At 46.4% G+C, this 21132-nt stretch overlaps 2 protein-coding genes across 5 annotated transcripts in view; one reads left to right on the top strand and one right to left on the bottom strand.

Moving 5' to 3' along the window:
- SLC7A7 (solute carrier family 7 member 7) overlaps positions 1 to 12349 on the top strand; it is a 33305-nt gene extending 20956 nt beyond the window's left edge. For all 3 annotated transcript variants that reach the window (XM_027110764.1, XM_027110765.1, XM_027110766.1), the window contains exons 3-10: positions 6480 to 6605; positions 7476 to 7620; positions 9234 to 9357; positions 9610 to 9713; positions 10009 to 10105; positions 11057 to 11206; positions 11415 to 11598; positions 11817 to 12349. In XM_027110764.1, coding sequence (XP_026966565.1) covers positions 6480 to 6605; positions 7476 to 7620; positions 9234 to 9357; positions 9610 to 9713; positions 10009 to 10105; positions 11057 to 11206; positions 11415 to 11598; positions 11817 to 11923 — 1037 coding nt within the window. In that variant the 3' untranslated portion in view covers positions 11924 to 12349. The remainder of the gene's footprint in view (positions 1 to 6479; positions 6606 to 7475; positions 7621 to 9233; positions 9358 to 9609; positions 9714 to 10008; positions 10106 to 11056; positions 11207 to 11414; positions 11599 to 11816) is intronic.
- Positions 1 to 21132, bottom strand: part of OXA1L (OXA1L mitochondrial inner membrane insertase) — a 32709-nt gene that overhangs the window by 3934 nt on the left and 7643 nt on the right. Inside the window, exons 3-10 of one of the 2 annotated variants that reach the window (XM_027110768.1) lie at positions 16364 to 16577; positions 14986 to 15129; positions 14646 to 14731; positions 14292 to 14456; positions 13999 to 14103; positions 13746 to 13908; positions 13577 to 13657; positions 12883 to 13493 (exon numbers count right to left, since the gene is read on the bottom strand). In XM_027110768.1, the coding sequence (XP_026966569.1) occupies positions 13366 to 13493; positions 13577 to 13657; positions 13746 to 13908; positions 13999 to 14103; positions 14292 to 14456; positions 14646 to 14731; positions 14986 to 15129; positions 16364 to 16577 (1086 nt within the window). In that variant the 3' untranslated portion in view covers positions 12883 to 13365. Of the gene's footprint in view, positions 1 to 12882; positions 13494 to 13576; positions 13658 to 13745; positions 13909 to 13998; positions 14104 to 14291; positions 14457 to 14645; positions 14732 to 14985; positions 15130 to 16363; positions 16578 to 21132 lie in introns of those variants that run through there. The other variant, XM_027110769.1, reaches the window with a different exon arrangement.

Here is a 21132-nt window from a genome sequence, read left to right as displayed (position 1 = left end):
ATCTTCTTTGGAGAAATGTCTATTTAGGTCTTCTGCCCATTTTTGGATTGGGTTGTTTGTTTTTTTGTTATTAAGCTGCATGAGCTGCTTATAAATTTTGGAGATTAATCCTTTGTCAGTTGCTTCATTTGCAAATATTTTCTCCCATTCTGAGGGTTGTCTTTTGGTCTTGTTTATGGTTTCCTTTGCTGTGCAAAAGCTTTTGATGAGCTCAGATTTTTAGAAACGATATGCAAGAGATAATGAGAGGTGACATAATCAAGACTAAATAAATAAAGGAGTGACCCTGCAAGGAGAGTGTCCTGAGGTTAATGCCCAGCATAAACTAAGACCTGAAGAAGTTACTAAGGCCAACAAAAGTTTCCGAGAGCAATGTTTAGAGTGAGAACAGCAGGGGCAAGGCTGAATGCTCTGGGGGCAGTTAGATCTACGATAACTAGATGGTGGAAAGGAGAGGCCACAGTCCCTCTTTTCCTCTAACTTGACCTGCAGAAGGATTGCTCACCTAAGAAAGGGTTCAATAAAAATCCAACAGGCCGATAGATCTAGGCCAACAAAAAACAAGACCAAGAGAGTTGAGGAGATAGTAATAAAGCGTGTCATTGCTTTAAATGTTTTTAACTATCCACTTGCAAACAAATGGAAAGAATTTATAATTAGTTGAGATGACAGAATGACTACTAGGCATCTCCAGGACCTTGGAGAAGAGGAAGGGTGTAAAAAGGAAACTGTTGACTGACCTATTAGTTTCCTATTGCTGCTGTAGCAAATCACAACCAATTTAGTGGTTTAAAACAACACAAATTTATTATTTCACAGTTCTGTAGGTCAGAAGTCTGAAAAGGGTCTCACCGGGCTAAAATCAAGGTGTCAGCATTGCCATGTCCCTTTCTGGAGGCTCTAGGGGAGAATCCATTTTCTTGCCTTTTCTAGCTTCTAGGGGCTCATAGCCCCCTTCCATCTTCAAAGCCAGCAGTAGCTAGTCAAGTCTTTCTCACATCAAAAGTCTTTCACATGGGCTTCCCTGGTGGCACAGTGGTTGAGAGTCTGCCTGCGGATGCAGGGGACACGGGTTCGTGCCCTGGTCCGGGAAGATCCCACATGCCGCAGAGCTGCTGGGCCCGTGAGCCATGGCCGCTGAGCCTGCGCGTCCGGAGCAAAAAAAAAGACTTTCACACTGACTCTTCTGTTTCTCAGGGCCACTGTGCCTACCACAAGTGATAACCTGGCTTTCCAAGAAAGAGAAGGAGGGACTTCCCTGGTGGCGCAGTGGTTAAGAATCCGCCTGCTAATGCAGGGGTCATGGGTTCGAGCCCTGGTCCGGGAAGATCTCACATGCCACAGAGCTACTAAGCCCGTGAACCACAACTACTGAGCCCGAGTGCCACAACTACTGAGCCTGCGCTCTAGAGCCCGTGAACCACAACTACTGAGCCCGAGTGCCACAACTACTGAAGCCCATGTGCCTAGAGCCCGTGCTCCACAACAAGAGAAGCCACCGCAATGAGAAGCTCGCACACTGCAACGAAGAATGGCCCCCGCTTGCCGCAACTAGAGAAAGCCCACACACAGCAAGGAAGATCCAACGCAACCAAAAATCAATAAAGTAAATAAATTTCTTTTAAAAAAGAGAAGGAGGTGGATTCTGAGCATGCTGCACTGGTAATCTGAGGTTGATTCCTCCCCAAATTCTAGGCTCATCTGTTAAACCTGGTTAGCAAAGTGTGAAGGGAAGAAAGGAGGATCTCTAGTAACCTGTACAGATTTGCTAAAAACAAGCTAACCTCATTTTTTGTTCAATTTTAATTTTTTATTCAAGTGTAATATACAAAAGGAACTGTACACATGTCATAAGTGTACAGCTTGATGAATTTTCAAACTGAGCACACGTGTAACCAGCATCCACATCAAAAAGGCAGCCCCCTGAACCTCTCGTGTGTTTCTCCCAGTCACTCCCCTGTGCCCCCCATGCACACGCTAAGGGAAATCACTGTTCTGACTTCTAGTAGCATAGATTAATTTAGCCTGTTTTGATGTAAATGGATATAAAGGGTATGTACTCTCTTGTGTTTGGCTTGTTCACTTAATACATTTGTGACATTCATCCATAATTTTGTCTGTAGCTGTAGATGGTTTTTTCTCATTTGCTGTTTAGTATTCCATTGTATTCATTTAGCCATTCTATCGTTGATTGGCATTTGGGTTGTTTAAATTTTTGACTATGACAATGGTATAGCTATGAACATTCTAGCATATATATGTACTAATTTCATTTGAATCATTATTTGATAGCATCATTAGATTTCTAGAGCAGAGACATGTGTATACAGATTTCAGAGAGGTTCTTGGCAAACTCTTGTGATATTCTTGTTGACAAGGTAGAAAAAGGCGGACTAGATAAAAAAAAATAGTTTGGTGGATTCCTGGTTGACGTTGTGGAATAATGACAGCAGAGAGGAAGATCTATAGTGATAGACTACAGGGCTCTGCCTATCCTAGTCAACATTTTTATAAGTGACTTCAGTGAAGATCCAGAAAGTTTGCCAATCAGATTTGCAGATTTCACAAAATTGAAGGCATTTGAACTAACTGATTAAAATGAAGGGGGAACTCCATTTCTGATAAATGGAAATGATGCCTAAAAATTCAGAGAGGAAAGTTACTAGGAACAAGTGTAAAGCCCCATATTTGGGATTAAAAAAAAAAATCACTTTTAATAGGCCCAAACACAGGGAGAGGGAAAAGCTGATCAGTTTGGGAGCAAAAAAAGGAGTTACAGTTGACGAGTTCAAACTGAGACTCCGTAGCCTGCAACAGTAGCTGGAGTTTTCTGTGTGGGTCTCAGTTTCCAGGGAGACACTGACAAAGTGCAATTAATACAGAGGAGTGAACTGGGCCGGTGAGTGGGAAACCATATTTATCACACAAGATGTTGAAGAACATAGGTCTTTGGACTGAAGAGGGAAGACTCAAGGGGAACGGGATGTCAGTCCTTAATGATAAGAAGGGCTTATCGTGATGTGCGAGAGGCTTCAGCTTGATGCTTTGTGGCTCCAGAGGAGAGGTCCAGGACAATTAGCGAGAAGTTGCGAGGGAGAAGTTTTTGGCTGGGTGGGAGGAAGAGCTATTGGTCTCTTTACAGACGGCATGAGTGGCCTAATAAATTGCTGAGGCTTTTACAGTCCCTGGGAATTTGAAGGAGAAAATGGCTTAAATAGCAGCCTAAGTTGTGTGTTATGTTGTATGTATTTAAAACTAATGGTGCTGGGAGAATTGTAGGCTGAATGTTCTTTTTCAGGGACTGTTTAGTTTGAGCATCTAAACTAAATCTGGGCGTCTGATCCTGAATGGGCCTGCAAGCTTTGTTCACTTCTGGATCAAGCCAGGCATCTGCTCTCCTTGCTTTTAGTTCTAGAGCTGATGCTGGGCCTCAGTGCTGGAACTAGCCTCCTCCTCCAGGGGCTCATGGAGGCTGGGTTTCATGACCATTCAGGAGCATCTCTTTAGATGATTATAGGAGTGACTTCTTCTCAGCTGCTTGTTCCTTCAAAGCAGGGGTCAAAGCAGGAATGGAGGTGCACCTGAGTCAAGGGTCTGAGGTGATTTTCAGCCCATCTTTCTGTGGTCTTGGCCCAGTGTTGGGTGGAGATTGAATTGCACCTAGAGGTAGGAGGGTAGGGCATCTCTGTCCTTGAGGTTAACTTGCAGTTGCCTCCATATTATTCTAACCCCATGTCCTACCCCCACCCTTTTCCCTGCCTCTGAAGCAGGAGGTCAGGCTCCACTTCAAGAACAGTGTACTTGGCTGGGCTCTGGGGCCACCGGTCAGCTGTATCCGCTGGGGGTGGGGACAGAGAGCCCAGTCAGCACTGCTGCCTGCCATTCCCATTTCCTGCTGCCACGGCCAAGAGGCCCTGTAGGAAGCTGAGCGCTGGGGAAGATGAGGGCCAGCGCTCTTTCCAGAGGATTCCCTTCTTCGTTCAAACCGAACCTCCTGTGCTCAATACAGAGAGCAGATCCGGGCAAGATGGTGGGTCAGTGGCTGAGAACAAAGCCTCAGGAGTGGGGGAGGAGGAAACACTGGTGGGTAAGAGGAAGGATACAGATGCATGGATATAGAAGTAGACTAGAGAAGCTGTAAGGATTAAAATGTAAACAATCCATGTATTTTCTTTTCAGAATTTGTTGTAGTAAAGGATAGGAGTTGGCTCTTCCTTGGACAGAGCTGAGAACAGAAGCATGTGGCATGTGGTTACAGACTGACTCTGAACCAGAACCAGTCTCTTAATTCTCAAGCCTATCCCAGTTTAGTGTTGTCACCCTGGTGACCCTGAGGGCTACTCATGAATTTTTTTTAAAATTTATTTATTTTTGGCTGCATTGGGCCTTCGTTGCTGTGCGCAGTCTTCTCATTTCGGTGGCTTCTCGTTGCAGAGCATGGGCTCTAGGCACGCGGGCTTCAGTAGTTGTGGCACACGGGCTCAGCATTTATGGCTCATGGGCTTTAGAGCTCAGGTTCAGTAGTTGTGGCACACGGGCTTAGTTGCTACACAGCATGTGGGATCTTCCCGGACCAGGGCTCGAACCTGGGTCCCCTGCATTGGCAGGCGGATTCTTAACCACTGCGCCACCAGGGAAGTCCACCCATGAATTTTAATTAGGGGACCCCATTCCCTTGTGAATATGGTAACTCCAGTTGTCCCAGATGCTTCTAATCCAACCTGGCTTGAGTTATATTAGTAAGCCAGCAGCAGAGCCCGAGGGTGAGGGGTGGAGGTTACAGGATGGAGAGAAGAGGCAGGAGGCAGAAGTCCAGTGGGGAGTAAAGGAGGGGTGACCGGCTGAGGAGGATCAGCAGATCTGAAAGATTTGCCCGTTTTATGGGATGCTTGTGGAGACTACATGCTTGTGTCTTTATTAACACTACGTTGGCCTGGAGTTGTGGGTGCATTTTTGCCCAGCCCTGTGATAAGGTTTGGTTGTTTGTTGGCTTGTTTATTAGGCAGAAAGGCAAGTGTTTGTTTGGGACAGGAATGCCCCCTTTCTGCAAGAGCGGAAAAGAACTTGGGCAGTAAGGGAGGGGGAGACAGAAGGTGAGACAGCTGTTCTGAGGGGCTGCTCTTTCCTGCCTCTCAGGATGAAGTAGCCTCTGGGCCAGAGTGTGATGAGACCAGGACACAACAAAACATAAGGGCTGGGGACACTGAGGGCCACACCACTGCCAGAACTGAGACAGGGAGTGCTTGGGACTGAGTTGGTGCCCTGAAGCAGGCAAGCCCAGCACTTTCTCCTCTGGTAAGGCAGGCTGGCTCTGATCTTGTCTTCGCAGCCCTTGGGAGAACGGCTGTTAAGCCCTCCTTCTAGTGCTCCAGTTGCTGAGCTGGGAAGGAGGGAGCAGTGAAACGATCCACTTTGCCACAGCGGGGAAGGTGCGGGGTATGTGGCTGCCTGCTTGTTTAAGAGGTTGGTGGGGGATTGAGGAACGTTCTGCTGAATTTCAGACTTGTTTCTTTTGATTTTCTTCCCCTCTTGAATTTCTTCTTCTGAAGCAGCAGATTATAGCTTTTTTGGGGGGGTGGGGTAGTAGAGTTCTCTGAGATTCTGGTGAAAGTTATCGACCCTTTTCTTAGAACAATGCATATTCTTTGGACATATGTACATAACACTTTACAAAGAATTTCAGGCCTGTGGAAGCCCTAGGTTAAGAACCCTGCCTCTAAGGGCAATCCATGAATTTTGCTGAAGCTCATCCAAGTAAAGGGATTGCCTCTACCCCAGGATAGAAGGACTTGAGGAATGTTTGTGGCTCTGACTTTTGCATTGTCCAGTCAGGAAAAATGCCCCATCCCCCTTCTGTAGGAACCTCAGTTCCAAGAGTCTTTCCAAGCATGAAAACAAGCAGCTGAGCTGGCCGGCAGTAGCAGGAAGTCTGGCCTCCAGCCTAATCCTGGCCACACATCCTGACCTGCTAGCCCAGACGTTGGATAAGTCACAACAGGACTCATCAAGGTTAACAGTAATCCCACAGCATCAGAGTGTTGGGTCCTGGAGCCCATATAAGGGGATACAGGGCTGGAGAGGGTGAGAGACCATGACTTTTCAGAGCCAACAGCTGGAACGCATCACTAATCCTGTTCCGCTACCAGTTGCCTCCTATTGCTGTGAGCACTTTTGTGCGTAAGCAAATCCAGTCGCTTTGTTTTGTGTCTCTTGTATAAGTGCTGAGGGCGTGTGTGTGTGTGTGTGTGTGTGTGTGTGTGTGTGTTGCTGTGTACACAGGTGCTCAGCAAGAGCCTTTGAATGATAATGGTGAGGGCATTCTGGGCAGAGGTTTCCAATGAAGAGCAGGTCAGAGCCCAAACAGTTCCGTCTTTGGCCAAAGGCTCTATTTTGGTGACTGGTACCAGAAAAACTGCTTGGGGGTCTAAGGCCCTCTGGACGGTGGGGCCAGTCACCAATCAGTATTATTTTTCTTTCAGGTCTCTTAACCTTCATTAACTGTGCCTATGTCAAGTGGGGAACCCTGGTACAAGATGTTTTCACCTACGCGAAAGTATTGGCACTGATCGCCGTCATCATCGCAGGCACTGTTAGACTTGGCCAGGGTAAGAAATAAGAGTGACAGCAACTAATGTCTGTTAAGCATTTTCCATACGCCATACCCCTCTAAGTGACCTCTGTGCATGATTTCATTTAATGGGTACTATTATTATCCCCATTTTATTTTTTTGGCCATGCCCCAAGGCTTGCAGGATCTTAGTTCCCCCACCGGGGTTGAACCTGTGCCCCCTGCCATGCAAGCACGGAGTCCTAACCACTGGACCGCCAGGGAAGTCCCTGAAGTCCCTAGCTTAAGTAGTGGAGCTGAAATCTGTACCCAGGCAGACTGAGCCCAAAGCCTGTCCTGTCATTTCTCTGCATGCTGCCTCCCAGAGGAGGTTGATCTGGGCAAAAAAGAGCCATATCCCGGGAGCCAGCTTTTGCGGATTGTCGAGCCCAATGCTGTAGCTCTGACTGTTCTCCCTTGGGAGCAGACAAGGGCAGAAATGAACCTCTTGTACCCACTCCTCTACCAGTTTCCAGGTGTGAACACCTACCCTGCAACTACTCTGTTGACTGGGCATACTGAGCCCTGCCCTTCCTCCACTCCGTATCAGCTGTCTGGGTTAGGAAGGGGGCAGACAGAACTGCATCACCCCTGTTCTCCAGCCCTCTGCTCTGTCGTGGATCCTTACTCTAGAGAGCCACCGGGGTCCTTCCTGTCAAGACCCCTGTGCTGCTCCCTGCACTCTGGCCCATCACTGTAGCTGTCTCTCTTCTGCTCCCCATTCTTTCACTGGTACCCTTGCTGCCAAGGTGTTGTAAGCCACACACATTCTGTTATCGTCACATTCTTCCTCTCCTTTACCGGATCACCTTGTAGTTGGGGTGTAGGCCACTAATCCTTATGCCTTTCCATATTCTCTGGGTTCCAGGAGCCTCGACTCACTTTGAAAATTCCTTTGAGGGTTCATCATTTTCAGCGGGCAACATTGCTCTGGCACTGTACTCGGCTCTGTTCTCCTACTCGGGCTGGGATACCCTCAATTATGTCACCGAAGAGATCAAGAATCCTGAGAGGTAGGTACCTCACCATCAACTTTCCATGGCAATGATAGCCATCATTTATTGAGCTCCTACTGTGTGCCAGACAGCATACCACAACTAGTTGATTTTATCAGTGTCATTTTAATAGACTGCAGGCCGGAGGCCCAGAGAAGTAACTTGTCCATGATCACAGCAGCAGAGCTAAGAGGTGAACTTTCTCATGTGTTAAAAAAAATTTTTTCTTCACAGGCCTTTTCTCATTTGTTCATGCATTTCTGCATTAATCAAAGCAAATTGTACCATGTGCTTGTGTATACTTTATTTTTATTTATTTATTTTTTTTTGCGGTACGCGGGCCTCTCACTGTTGTGGCCTCTCCCATTTGCGGAGCACAGGCTCCGGACGCGCAGGCTCAGCGGCCATGGCTCACGGGCCCAGCCGCTCCGTGGCATGTGGGATCTTCCCGGACCGGGGCACGAACCCGCATCCCCCGCATCGGCAGGCAGACTCTCAACCACTGCGCCACCAGGGAAGCCCCTTCCTTTCTCTTCTGATCCCTTCCTTGTTTCTCAAATTCATACTGACTTTGAATTGTGGTATTGTTTGTTTCAGGACACCATTTTTACTCTGAATTGCCCTGTAGTCAAGCAGAGTAAAAAGAACTCTGGGCAGGGAGTCAAAGGGCCTGGACCTGTCTTTCCACTGATTTGTTGGATGACCTTGAGGGAATCCCCTGCCATCTCTGCCTGCTCCTTGTCTGTAATTGAGGGGGTTGAATTATATGATCTCTAGAGCTTTTCCTGGCTCTGAAATTCAATGATTCTAGGACCTAAGATTTGCCAGGGAGTGAGGTTTCTATAAATTTCTAAGTCAAAATAATAATAATAAACACCTTTTGGCTTTGAGAAACAGAGTATTCCTGATACACATCTAGTGCTGCAACCCTGGGAGCAGATGATAGCAGATCGAGGCCTGGGCGGTGCTTCCACCTACAGGACAGAAACTGAATGACTTGAGTATTTGCCCCCCTCTCACTGTGAAGAACGTTTATAAAGATCATGGCTTTATTGGGCCAGAGGGACCTTGAGACGTCTGTTTTTCTCTTGGCCTCTGGTTAGGACGGCACTCAAAGCTCTCAAACTGAGTAAGGGGGCGGGGTGCACATATTTCCCAGATTGCTCGCTCAGATACACATTGTTCTTTCTACTGAGGACCTGTATTATTCTCTGGCGAGGCTAGACTGCAGTTCCCCTCTATAATTTCTTCTTTCATATTTAACCTTAATACAAATTTTTCAGTGTTGACAGCCTTAGAGGAGGAATCCTGATACTAAGAGACCTCTAGAGTAAAACAAACAAAACTTTCCTGTGCTATTATCATGCTGTGACACAGTCATCAATCCTTTTTCCTTTTTTTGTGTAGGCCTTTCTCCGAATGTGATGTTCCTCTCCCTGATGCTCTTTAGTTCTTGAGTTCAGAGCTTAAGCCACTATCCTATCCTATCCTAGGCAACTTCAAAGGCAAAAGCCCTGGGGAATTGCCACGGGAGGCCCCATCCCCGGATTAGTGGGGTGGAGTCTGAGAATGAAAGGACAGTGGGGAGGAGACTGTGGGGCTAATATATCCACTTTTCTGTTTGGCTGTAGGAATCTGCCCCTCTCCATTGGCATTTCCATGCCCATTGTCACCATCATCTACATCTTAACCAATGTGGCCTATTACACCGTGCTCGACATGAGAGAGATCCTGGCCAGCGATGCTGTTGCTGTGGTAAAGGATTTTCACTAGCAGAAGGGTGAGGGTGTGTTTGTGGGCTTTGGGTATCGTGCTGCTCTTCAAAGTCCCAGAAAGCGGGTAGTCCTTGAAAAGAGTATGCTTAGAGTACTGGGCTTGCGAGGTCGTTAGCCCTGCTGTGGAAGAAAGGGTTGGGTTGCTAGCAGGGGGCACCAGGGGGCATGCTTGTCCTTGCCTTCCATCCCTGTTAGGTCCTGCTAATGACTCTTTTCCATTCCTTTCCCTTAGACATTTGCAGACCAGATTTTTGGAATGTTCAACTGGACCATTCCAGTGGCAGTTGCGTTATCCTGCTTTGGTGGCCTCAATGCCTCCATTGTGGCTGCGTCTAGGTACGAGTGTCACCTTTTACTGAGGGGTAAAGTGAAGAGCTGTGGCAGGGCAGGGCAGGACTTAACAGGACCCAGACTTTAGTCACCGCGATCCCCAAGTGACAGTCACAACGCTTTGGCCTTGTTCGCATCAGCAGCCTCCAGTTCTTACAAATCTCAGTATTGAACTCCGTTCCAAATTATTCAAACCCTTTTGAAGGAGGGGATGCCAGAGAGGGAGGGCCTTGTGGCACAAGAACCAGGCCACACCCACGTCCCCCAAGTTTCTCAGCCTCTCCTATCTTACCCAAAATAGGCTTTTCTTTGTGGGCTCAAGAGAAGGCCATCTCCCTGACACCATCTGCATGATTCATGTTGAGCGGTTCACACCAGTGCCGGCTCTGCTCTTCAATGTAAGTGGTCTCAAGACTGGGGCTGAAAGCCAGATTGTGGGGGAACTTTAGTAGCAGTAGATACAACTGTTCTTAGCTCCCCAGAAGCTCTAAAGAAGATTCTAATAGAAAAACTGTTGATGGACCATCCACTGTGGGCAAGGCACTGTGCTGTAACTGCTGCAGTGGTTTATTTATTTATTTAGGTTGTGCTGGGTCTTTGTCGCAGCATGCGGACCCTTGGTTGTGGCATGCACGTGGGATCTAGTTCTGAGACCAGGGATTGAACCCGGACCCCCTGCGTTGGTAGCGTGGAGTCTTACCCACTGGACCACCAGGGAAGTCCCTGCTGCAGTGGTTCTTGAAAGAATCCATATTCTCTAAGGAATGGTGACCTCCTCTGGCCTGGGATGAGGCATAAAGTTCATGGAATACACTGTAACGACTGCCGTGGCAGACAGTGATGTAGTGTTCAAGGGAAGAAATGGTCACTGTGGGGGTAGAGGGTGAACAAGGAAAAACTTCCTGGAGAAAGTGAATTTGAAGTGGATTTTTAAGGTTAGGGTTGCAAATGGTAGCGATGGATGGGCTTTAGGTTGAAAGAAAACAGCATCAGAAAGTCCGGAGGTTAAGCAGTGTGGAGTTGGGTAGCAGAAGGTAAAAGCTGGAATTGTATGTTGGAGCCATTCTGGAGAGGCTCTGGGGCAAAAGCTATTTGAGGAACTGTTTTGAGCTGTGCTGTACAGAGGATTAACCTGGCAAGAGTTTGAAGAATGGGCTGAAAAAGGCTACTGACTTAATAGGAAAGGAGCGAGGTGTTGAAACTAAGGTGGTAAACGGGGTGGGAACAGAAAAGGACAGTTGGGGAGACTGAGGACTTGACAAGGGGGTGGATTTGTGGGAGATAAGGGGACTGGCAAGTGCCTTGCGTGACAGGCCTTGAGAGGAACTGATGTGGGCTTGCGCCTGCAGGGTCTCATGGCGCTGATCTACTTGTGTGTGGAGGACATCTTCCAGCTCATTAACTACTACAGCTTCAGCTACTGGTTCTTCGTGGGGCTCTCTATCGTGGGTCAGCTTTATCTGCGCTGGAAGGAGCCTAACAGGCCTCGTCCTCTCAAGGTAGGACCTCTCCATCCCACCTCTGCTGCACCCACTCCAGGGGATTCTTACATTTATTCAGAAACCTTTGCCCGGAACTTGACGGTGGTTCCGAGTTGAGAGGAAGGGGATGACAAGAACACTCAGTGCTCTGCTGTTCACAGGTGGGGTTTTCTTGGCTGTCCACCCTGAGCTGTCTAACCTCCACTTGTTTCTTCTGTGCCCTTAGCTCAGCATTTTCTTCCCCATTGTCTTCTGCTTCTGCACCATCTTCCTGGTGGCTGTTCCACTCTACAGTGATACCATCAACTCCCTCATCGGCATCGGCATTGCCCTCTCAGGCTTGCCCTTTTACTTCTTCATCATCAGAGTGCCAGAGCACAAACGACCTCTTTGCCTCCGCAGGATTGTGGGTAAGCCTTGGGTCCTCAAGTCGGCTCAGCTATTGTACGGCCTGGTTTTTTTTTTTTGGCTTTTTCTGCAAATCTAGTCTCCCAAATCACCTTCGCCATAGCTCCTACCCGTTGTTGAGGCTTAACTGTAATTGTCCCCTCGGGCCCAGCCCCATTCAGTGCCACCTGAACTCAGCCCAGTTGACCTCTTCTGTTTTGACTCAAACTTCTCTTTGTAGCATCTGCCACGTGGTATGTCCAGGTCCTATGTATGTCAGTTGCTGCAGAGATGGATTTGGAAGATGGAGGAGAGACGCCCAAGCAACAAGATCCCAAGTCTAACTAAACACCACGAGAAATCCTGAGATGTGGGCAGCAGGGGCCTCATCTCCTATTGGCTGGAGCCAAGGAAGCTGAAAAGCTCACTTCTTTGGAGGCGTCTGTCCAGAAGCCTCTTAGGCAGCTTCAACAACCTCTGAACTTGCTTTCTGAGAGATGGAGAGTAATTTATTTGTTTTGCTACATATTGTTCCGTATTTCTTTTAAAGGGACAATAAAGCAGACTGTGATGGGGAGCATGCCAGGTGTGGGCCTGGATGTTCCATTGGCACATTTCCACGTGTTAAGACATCCACTCACCTCCAGTGTGCCTGCCCACTCCTCTTTCCCACTGAAAGACCCAATAATGCTCCAAACTTCCCGTCTCCTTTAGAGAGACGTCAAACTGTCAAAGGTGCTAGACAATAAAAGGGTATGTTCCTGAGCTCTGAAATGGCTTTTTTTAAATTAATTAATTAATTTTTGGCTGTGTTGGGTCTTCGTTTCTGTGCGAGGGCCTTCTCTAGTTGCGGCGAGCGGTGGCCACTCTTCATCGCGGTGCGCGGGCCTCTCACTATCGCGGCCTCTCTTGTTGTGGACCATAGGCTCCAGACGCGCAGGCTCAGTAGTTGTGGCTCACAGGCCTAGTTGCTCCGCGGCATGTGGGATCCTCCCAGACCAGGGCTCGAACCCGTGTCCCCTGCATTAGCAGGCAGATTCTCAACCACTGCGCCACCAGGGAAGCCCCTGGCTTCATTTTTATATAGTGTCTCAAGGACAGCTCCCATTAGCCTGGCAGGAAGACTAAAAACAATCTTATGCTTGAAAGAATCTGAGTATTTCTTTCTCTCTTGAGCCAGTTGCTGAAGGCTGATGCAACCAGTCTCTACACAAGAGAACACCTAAGCTGCTGTAGCAAAATGCTAGGTTGTTCGATAAAAGCTTTATCAACTTCCTCTTAATTATCACTAAAAACTTAAGCATATCTACTTCTTGAAGAATATTTTATAGGTAATCTTGGGGTAAATGAATGTGGTTCCTCCAGATACAGTCTCCGCTTACCATGCATACCTCTGACCACAAAGCAAGTATGGACGGGACAACACATCTAAGCCCTTAATGCCAGGCTACAACACTGAGATGCCTCCTAAGAGCATGCGCCAACAAGAACAATCATCACCCAACCTATTCTTTTCTCTGAAGCACTCAGTCCGTTTCCCTGTTTAATAAGTGTCAGGGAGCAGCACGTAATACGGAAGTTTACTAACTCAGCGGATGGGAAGATCACTTGGCTCCCCAGTGTTCTTTTACACTTAGGTGGAAGAGTCTGTAGTGGAATCCACTTTTAAAATGAACATCAACATGTCCCACAGTTTCTAGGTCTGGGGCAAGGACCCAGCATCAGTTCTTGTTCTAAGGCTGAGTCTCTCAAGAGAGAGAGTTCCTGCCAGTATGAGCAGGGAAGAGAATTCAGCCAAGTGTGTCACTCCAGGGATGCTTTGACTTTGGTTTGTTGCTGCTGCTATTGGGGGTGTTGGGAGGTCCATTCTTTCCATGCTGTAGCAGAGGGTTGTGGGTAAAGGTCTGTCGTAAGGGACCTGGGGGAAGGAGAAAACCAATCTCGATGAACAAAGGAAAGGAAGAAACAAATGACAGAGTTTAGCCTGCAAGTGTTATTTACCCCTGGCTGCTAGCTCCAAGTGATTCCGCATGCGTCGTTCACGCTCCTGTAGCTGATGTGCCATTTCGGCATTCTTCCAGCCTGTGTAAAAAGGATTAAGGCAGTTTGGTCGTGTACCCACTTCTAGGCCACTCTCCCCAGTTCCTATTCACGGAGGACAGGCCCTTACCTGTTTTGAAGCTCTTTATGAAGCCTTCCTGGGGAGGTAATTTGTCTGAGTCATGCACAACACGCTGGGGGATTTTAAGTACAGTGCGTACAGCTGGAATACGGAGGCAGGCCACCTGGCCCAGGGAAAATACGTTGGAGGACAGCCAGTACATGAACACTGCCTGGATGAGAAGGAAGAGAAGGTACTCAGAAGCTGCGTCCCTGGGCAGCCTGCCGGGAGACTTGGAGCCAGCCCCTAAGACATTACTTACCGCGGGGAAATGGATAGTTATGGGCAAGACTGCCAGGGGCATCAATCTGATAAAATTTCTCATCCACTGAAGGTCAGAACTTTGCACGCCAGTTTCAGCACCTAGCTGCAAAAAAAAAAAAAAAAAAAAAAGCAGGGGAAGAATAGTAAATGCATGGCAATTTTAGTTGAATGTGGCTCAGATTTCTTACCCATCAACTCTATTTCTCCAGGGAGTGAAGAATGACCGTTCTATAACTACTTTCCCCTCACTCCCCATTCTGCAGGCCTGGCACTCGGCGAACCTGGGCTTACCTCAAGGACACCCCACATTGTAGCAGTGACCACCAGAGGTAACATGTAAGTGGGGTCAGATAGTGTGAGATCCTGGAACCACCAGAGGCCACCTGTCTGCAGGCTGGGCACAGGAAGGTTAGCCATTTCTCTCAAGGCAATGAAGAAAGAGATGAAGATCGGGGCCTATGACACAGGATAAACAGTGTCAGGACCCTTTAGTAGAAGGGACATTTTAATTACTCCGTTACTGAAACCCATGTAGCATAGTATCACCACCACATGCTTTTTTGGGGGGTCTAGGGCATGGGAAACACAGAGGAGTAATCTGATTGGTTCTGATGAAGTTAAAGAAGGGAAATGTTTTTTGCTCACCTGAGTCAGAGGTAGAATGAGAGGTCTGAAGAGTTTAATATCATGCTTTTTCTGGTAGAACGTCATCTCCGAGGAGGCCCTGTAAACTGTGAAGGGAGTGGAAGCTAACAGCTGGGCTAACAGCTAGGTTGGAGGAGGTGACCATCCTCATCACCTGGCCCATGAGAATTCTAACTGACCCTGGCCAGTCATTGGAAGCATTAGGCCTAAGAAGCAGGTAAATCTTAGAACTCGCCCAACTGTAGCAACTCCTGATTTAGGCTGTTCCCCCAACCTGAGCTGAATGTCAGGGAAAGTGCCAATGTGGTCCTCACCCATGCTCATTCTGCAACTGACTCACATTCAGTATGGTTTCCTGTCAACTTGGCCTCTCTGATTCGAGCGGAAAACTTCTGAATCTCTGGCAAGTGGTTGTGGATGTTAGCTGCCTCTCGCTGGCCCTTCACGATGAGAGGAAACACCAGGCAGCGGGCAAGGACTGTACCTGGAAAACACGAACGAAGACTGGAGTGAAATTCAAGCCATTCTGCAGCTAGAAGGCTGAAGGTTTTTAGGTCCTCACTGAAAGGGTCTCCTAGCCCAGACTTTTCCACCCTGTGACTCGTGCCCAAAGGGCCCCAAAACAACGGGTACGGGTATGACAGTTCCTTCGAGGCTCAGTCTTCTGCTTTGACGTCAAAAGTCTGGCATTAACTTCTCTAGGCAAATGACCAGGAATCTTGTTTCCTTGAACAAAAAGGTGACAGAAGCCACTTTTGTAGATCAGTGGTTTCCAAACTTTTCTATGATCAGTGGACTCCTTTTTTCCCCAACTCTAAGTGTAACCCCAATATACATAACAGATAAAATCAAGCTGCCCTGGGTGAGGAGGTAGTCTGACTACAGATTTTTCAAGCTCTGGCCTTTGCTTTGCTCAGAAGCACTTTTACAGAACTCTGGGGCTCGCAGGAATGAAGTCTGAAAGCCACTGTTCTAGAAATGCCTGCAGTAGGAGGTAATCTGGTGGCCTACTGCTTTAGCTCCCTCCTATTTCTTTTCTTACACTTCACATTTCTTGATCATTTCAACAAATATTTATTTAGTTGATGGTATCTGTGGGTAAGCAAGTGGGCCTGGGCTGAGAAGAGACCAGGGGGAGATACAGGTTTAGGCTTTATCAACATTATGATGAATGGTGTGAAGTGGACAGAGAAGGGAGCTAAGGATGGAACCTGGAATCCCAGCACTAAAGGGGCAGGTAGAGTACTGAGCAATGGAGATGGGAGGGTGTGGTCAGAAAGACAGGAAGAAAATCTACAAAGATTGTCGCAAAAGCCAAGGGACAGGGCTTCTCTGGTGGCACAGTGGTTAAGAATCCGTATGCCAATGCAGGGGACACGGGTTCGAGCCCTGGTCTGGGAAGAACCCACATGCTGCGGAGCAACTAAGCCTGTGCGCCACAACTACTGAGCCTGCACTCCAGAGCCCTTGAGCCACAACTACTGAGCCTGCATGCCACAACTACTGAAGCCTGCGTGCCTAGAGCCCGTGCTCCGCAACAAGAGAAGCCACCTCAGTGAGAAGACCACGCACCTCAACGAAGAGTAGCCCCCGCTCGCCGCAACTAGAGAAAGCCCGCATGCAGCAATGAAGACCCAACACAGCCAAAAATAAATAAATAAAGTTCTAACCCTAAGCCCCCATTTCCCCTACTGTTGTACAAGATATATCCCCCTTACATGCAGCAATGGCCCCCCACCAAGGTAGGCCTAGGTTAACATGCATAAATTCCAGTAAGTTCTGGATCAGTCCCACTGGGGTGTATGACCCCAGTCCAAGCTCAGTGAAGCTCTGTTCTGCAGCAGCCAGGATGATATCTGCAGTGTCTCCAGAAGCCACCTCAGGTACTGCTGTAGGTGGGGGAGTTGCAGGAATGACCGGAGGGGCCTGAACCTGTGGGGAAAAAGGAAAAAAAAAAAAAAAAAAAAAAAAAAAGCCAGGCGTTATATTCGGGCAGGGAGGGACACACACATAGAAATCGAGGTCCCTCTTATTATAACCAATACTGGGGTACTCTCTTGACTCCCTGTTTCTCGTTCTCCCCTAGCCTACATTGTCATAGAATTCAAAGCTTAAAAAGAACATTTTATGCCAGGAAGTCAATTAAAAAAGTACATTATTTTCCTGGATTTTGTAATGCTTGTGGTATCTGTCAGTTTTTAAAAACCATTACTTTGTAAAGATTTCTTATTCTAAATAAATATTCCCACTCATTTTTTAAGAAAGGATATTTTATTTTCCCCTCTAGGCAGAAAGATAAGTTACTCAAAATAAGACTTCATGATTCTCCTTCATGTTGGGAAGTTATTTCTTGTGCATTTTCCAAACTTCAGTCATTTGAGTATCACTGGCACAATTCTGCATACACTGAAACTATTATAATTTTTCTTTAAACAACTCAGTTTTTAAGATCAAAAATATCTACTTGGTCTCATCCTGAGAAATATTAATGTCCATGAAATCAGGGACATACAAGTTATAATCAAAGATATACAATTATAAATTGTGTCAACTGAAAAAAAAAGCACGACCTAAAAGTTGAGAACTGTGTGTTATTTGGGGCATTACTGAGGACTTAAGTACAGGACAAAGCCTCTCAGCTGTGAGAGACTGTTCTGAAGAGGTAAGGGAGAAGCCAGGATGTATATGAGTTTTTGCAAACAAACAAAAAAACAACCCCAAAAGCCAGGTAGTCAAACACCAAAAAATTACTGCTAATTAAATAAAAACCAGATGTCTCAGGTTAATGAATTTAGTGCTTTTCTATGTATGGAAAGACACCAGAATTTGGGTTTACTGAAATCATTCCTTTGATTTGTACCTTAACTATCTAGGGCCAGTATTCTGTTTCTCCATCCTGACTTCCCTCAGGGTGCACTGTTGGGGGTGACTGCAGTGGCTGATGGTCCCAACATCCTTTGTTTAGTGATAAGACAGGTGACATTCTTTGTCCTCAGCACCTCCTTCTAGGCCATAAACTGGACCAACAATTGGGAGGCACTTCATGACCGATTCTGTCCCATGGCACTAGGAAGGCTGATTCGTAGATCAGGCGAAGATTCTGCTGATAGGCTACTCAATTTGCTAATTTTTGGATCAGGCCCTGTTGATAATCTAAAATTCTCTGGATCACCTGGATGAAGAATATTGCCTGCGGTATCAGTAAATAAAGGATGCTGCAGCCATCAAGCCATCAGCCACCCTCAACTGTATACCCTGAGGGGATTCAGGATGGAGAAAAACAACACGGGTGCTATACAGTTAAGGTGCACATCAAAGGAATGATCTCAACAGGCCTACTCTTAAATCATTCCACACATAGAAAAGTACTAAACTCATTCACTTGAGATGTCTGGCTTTTAACACTAATCTTTTGATGTTCTGACTACCTGGTTGTTTTTGCAAAATTCCTACATATCCTGGCTCCTCCCTTTCCTCTTCGGAGTAGTCCCTCGGAGCTATCTCAGAGGATGTCCTCTGGCTTAAGTCCTCAGCAAGACCACTGAATAAAACATAATTCTCAACTTTTAGGTTGTGCATTTGTTTTTCAGCCAACAATTTTGGTGACCACGAAGGGAACCAGAGCAGAACTCTCTCCTTTGCCCAAACTCTAAGAGGATCCAGGGCCTGGTACCAGCAGAGGCCTCTTGGGCCTGTCTGCCTCCTTGGAGAGTCCAGATGAATTTGGGTGATTCTTGGATCTCCTGATTATTGGTTGATGATCCTGAGTTTTATCTGGCAGCGTCTAACTGCCCAGTTGAAAGCTACTGGGGAAACCAGGTGGAAAGACTGGGAGTTGCTCAGTTGAGACAATAAGGAGTCTGGACTGGGTGATTAGGTGAGAGGCTGGCCTAACATCTTTGCCTCCAATTAAACACTCTCGCCAAGTCTATGTATGTACAAAACTTATACTTACAAGTACTCACTTAATTGGGAATTAAAGGAAATCTTGCCCTGAAAATAGCCCACATGGGGCTTTTTTTTTTGCTGCATCTCATGGCATGCGAACTTCCTGGACCAGGGATCAAACCCACACCCCCTGTAGTAGAAGCGATTAAGGACCACCAGGGAAGCCCTGGGGCTCTTTTACTGCATACGCAGTTAAGTTAGAGAAAGCAGCTTGATAAACCATCTTTTCAGAATTCTGACCTTAAAGAAATAAAAGCCCTTCTGGGGGAACTTCCAAGTCCCTCCCAGTGTCTGAGATGTAAATGTTCTACTTGATCTTCTTAAGTGTGCGAGTGCGCACATGTGTGTTGTGTTTTGTGAGAACTTGGTCTCTGCCATCCAGAAGGTACATATATTCTGCAGCCAACTGAACAGACTGAGATTCTGAGCAGTCTTTTTCCGGACTGTGCGAACTCTCAGGGGCTTTTTGCCATTTTAACTTTTGCTGCGTCAGCCTGTACAACAAAGGCCTTTACTTTCTTGGGCTATTTTTGGGAGTAAACCTTCTGTATCTTGGTTAGGTGGCATCCTTCGCACTCTCTTGTGGGGATGTTTCTTTCGTCCTATTGGTCTGAATCACAATTAAGATATATCTCATTAATGGCCAGATGACAGGTCTTTTAAATTGGAAAAGCTCTAAACCAGTAAATCTTTAGAGAGTCTCATTATAAACAGCTGTTTTATCAGGACCCATGGAAAAACCAAATTAGAAGGTGGAAAAATATATATAATGGTTAACCTAAGAACTCCTTTAGTTTAAACCAAACAAAAAACTGGCTTGGGAAGCCTTATTCCTGGTCTCTGCTTCCCCTCAATGGGTGTTATAGATGCTAAAAAAAAAAAAAAAAAAAATCAATAATGTTAATTAGGTTCATTAACAGGGAAATAAGAAAAAACCGAAGGGAAGGTCTAGAGACTTTTTCCCAACAAGGTGGAAATTTTAAAGGGACTTGTCCCAAAAGATAAGAAGTCTCTAGATGGTTTTTAAGAAATGGAATAAATAAAATGGACATTAATGGGACTAAAACAAAAGGTTTTGGTACAATACTACCTAAAGTTGGATGGCCTTTAGCCCCCTTTAGGGATTCCCATTGATCTTCAACATTAAGGGGCCCCAAACAAGTCTGCTGCTCTATTTATCCCAATTAAAAATAAAAATGTATGTTTAAAAGGCTGGAAGAAAATTTCATTGAGATATCTGACCAACAATTACTTGGGGCAACATATAGGCCAATTAGTCAAATTAAAAGATTGACAGGGATTTCCCTGGTGGTCCAGTGGCTAAGACTCCACGCTCCCAGTGCAGGGGGCCCGGGTTCCATCCCTGGTCAGGGAACTAGATCCCACATGCTGCAACGAAGATCTCGCGTGTGGCAACATAAATAAATATTAAAAAAAAAAAAGATTTACAAAGGGTCTGAGTCCCTTGGCTCAGCTCTTCACTGGGAACCCCAGTGCCTTTTATTTTTTAAAGTATTTATTTATTTATTTGGCTGCATCAGGTCTTGGTTGCAACACGCAGGATCTGTGTTACGGTGCGCAGGCTTCTCTCTAGCTGTGGCGCGTTGGCTCAGTAGCTGTGGCTCGTGGGCTGTCTAGTTGTGGCACACGGGCTTAGTTGCCCCATGGCATGTAGGATCTTAGTTCCCCGAACAAGGATCGAACCCACGTCCCCTGCACTGGAAGGCAGATTCTCAACCACTGGACAACGAGGGAAGTCCCCCAGTGCCTTTTATACAAAAATACTATGGGGTCCTAATAGATGGGGGTCCTAATAGATGGGGGTCCTAACAGAAGGGGGTCCTAACAGAAACTAAAGTTAAAGGTATAAAAGTTAAAAGAATGGAGACAAAAGTTTATAAACTTTGGTATTAAATGAGCTTTATATACTGTCAACTGATTGGAGACAAACCTTAGGTTGTATTGTATGGGTAAATGTCATTAATATAGCTATTCCAAAATTTATACGGAATTCCTAAAATTCCTGGCATAATGTTATCAGTCATAATTCTAGTTATTATCTTAAAATGCTGTACATCACGGAAATATCCAAGTTTCTTGTCAATTGCATTGTAATCAGATATTTTTCTTTTTAACATCTTTATTGGAGTATAATTGCTTTACAATGGTGTGTTAGTTTCTGCTGTATAACAAAGTGAATCAGTTATACATATACATATATCCCCATATCTCCCTCCCTCCCACCCTCCCTATCCCACCCCTCTAGGTGGTCACAAAGCACCGAGCTGATCTCCTTGTGCTATGCGGCTGCTTCCTACTAGCTATCTATTGTAACCAGATCTTTAACCATGCCATTTTAAGTCTTTTGTGGTTTATAGACAACCACTGTTTTACTCTGGAGCTTTTACAAAATGAAGATCTTCAAGAAGATTCATAAAAAGAACTTTCTGGGACTTCCCTGGTGGTCCAGTGGTTAAGACTCTGTGCTTCCACTGCAGGGGGCGCAGCTTCGATCTCTGGTCAGGGAACTAAGATCCTA

Source organism: Aethalodelphis obliquidens, unplaced genomic scaffold (genome assembly GCF_003676395.1).
Source record: "Aethalodelphis obliquidens isolate GAN/ISIS:26980383/991018 unplaced genomic scaffold, ASM367639v1 scaffold10, whole genome shotgun sequence".
NCBI classification, from domain to species: Eukaryota; Metazoa; Chordata; class Mammalia; order Artiodactyla; family Delphinidae; genus Aethalodelphis; species Aethalodelphis obliquidens.
Note: the sequence above shows the minus strand (reverse complement) of the source record. Positions and strands in the feature narration are given on the sequence as shown.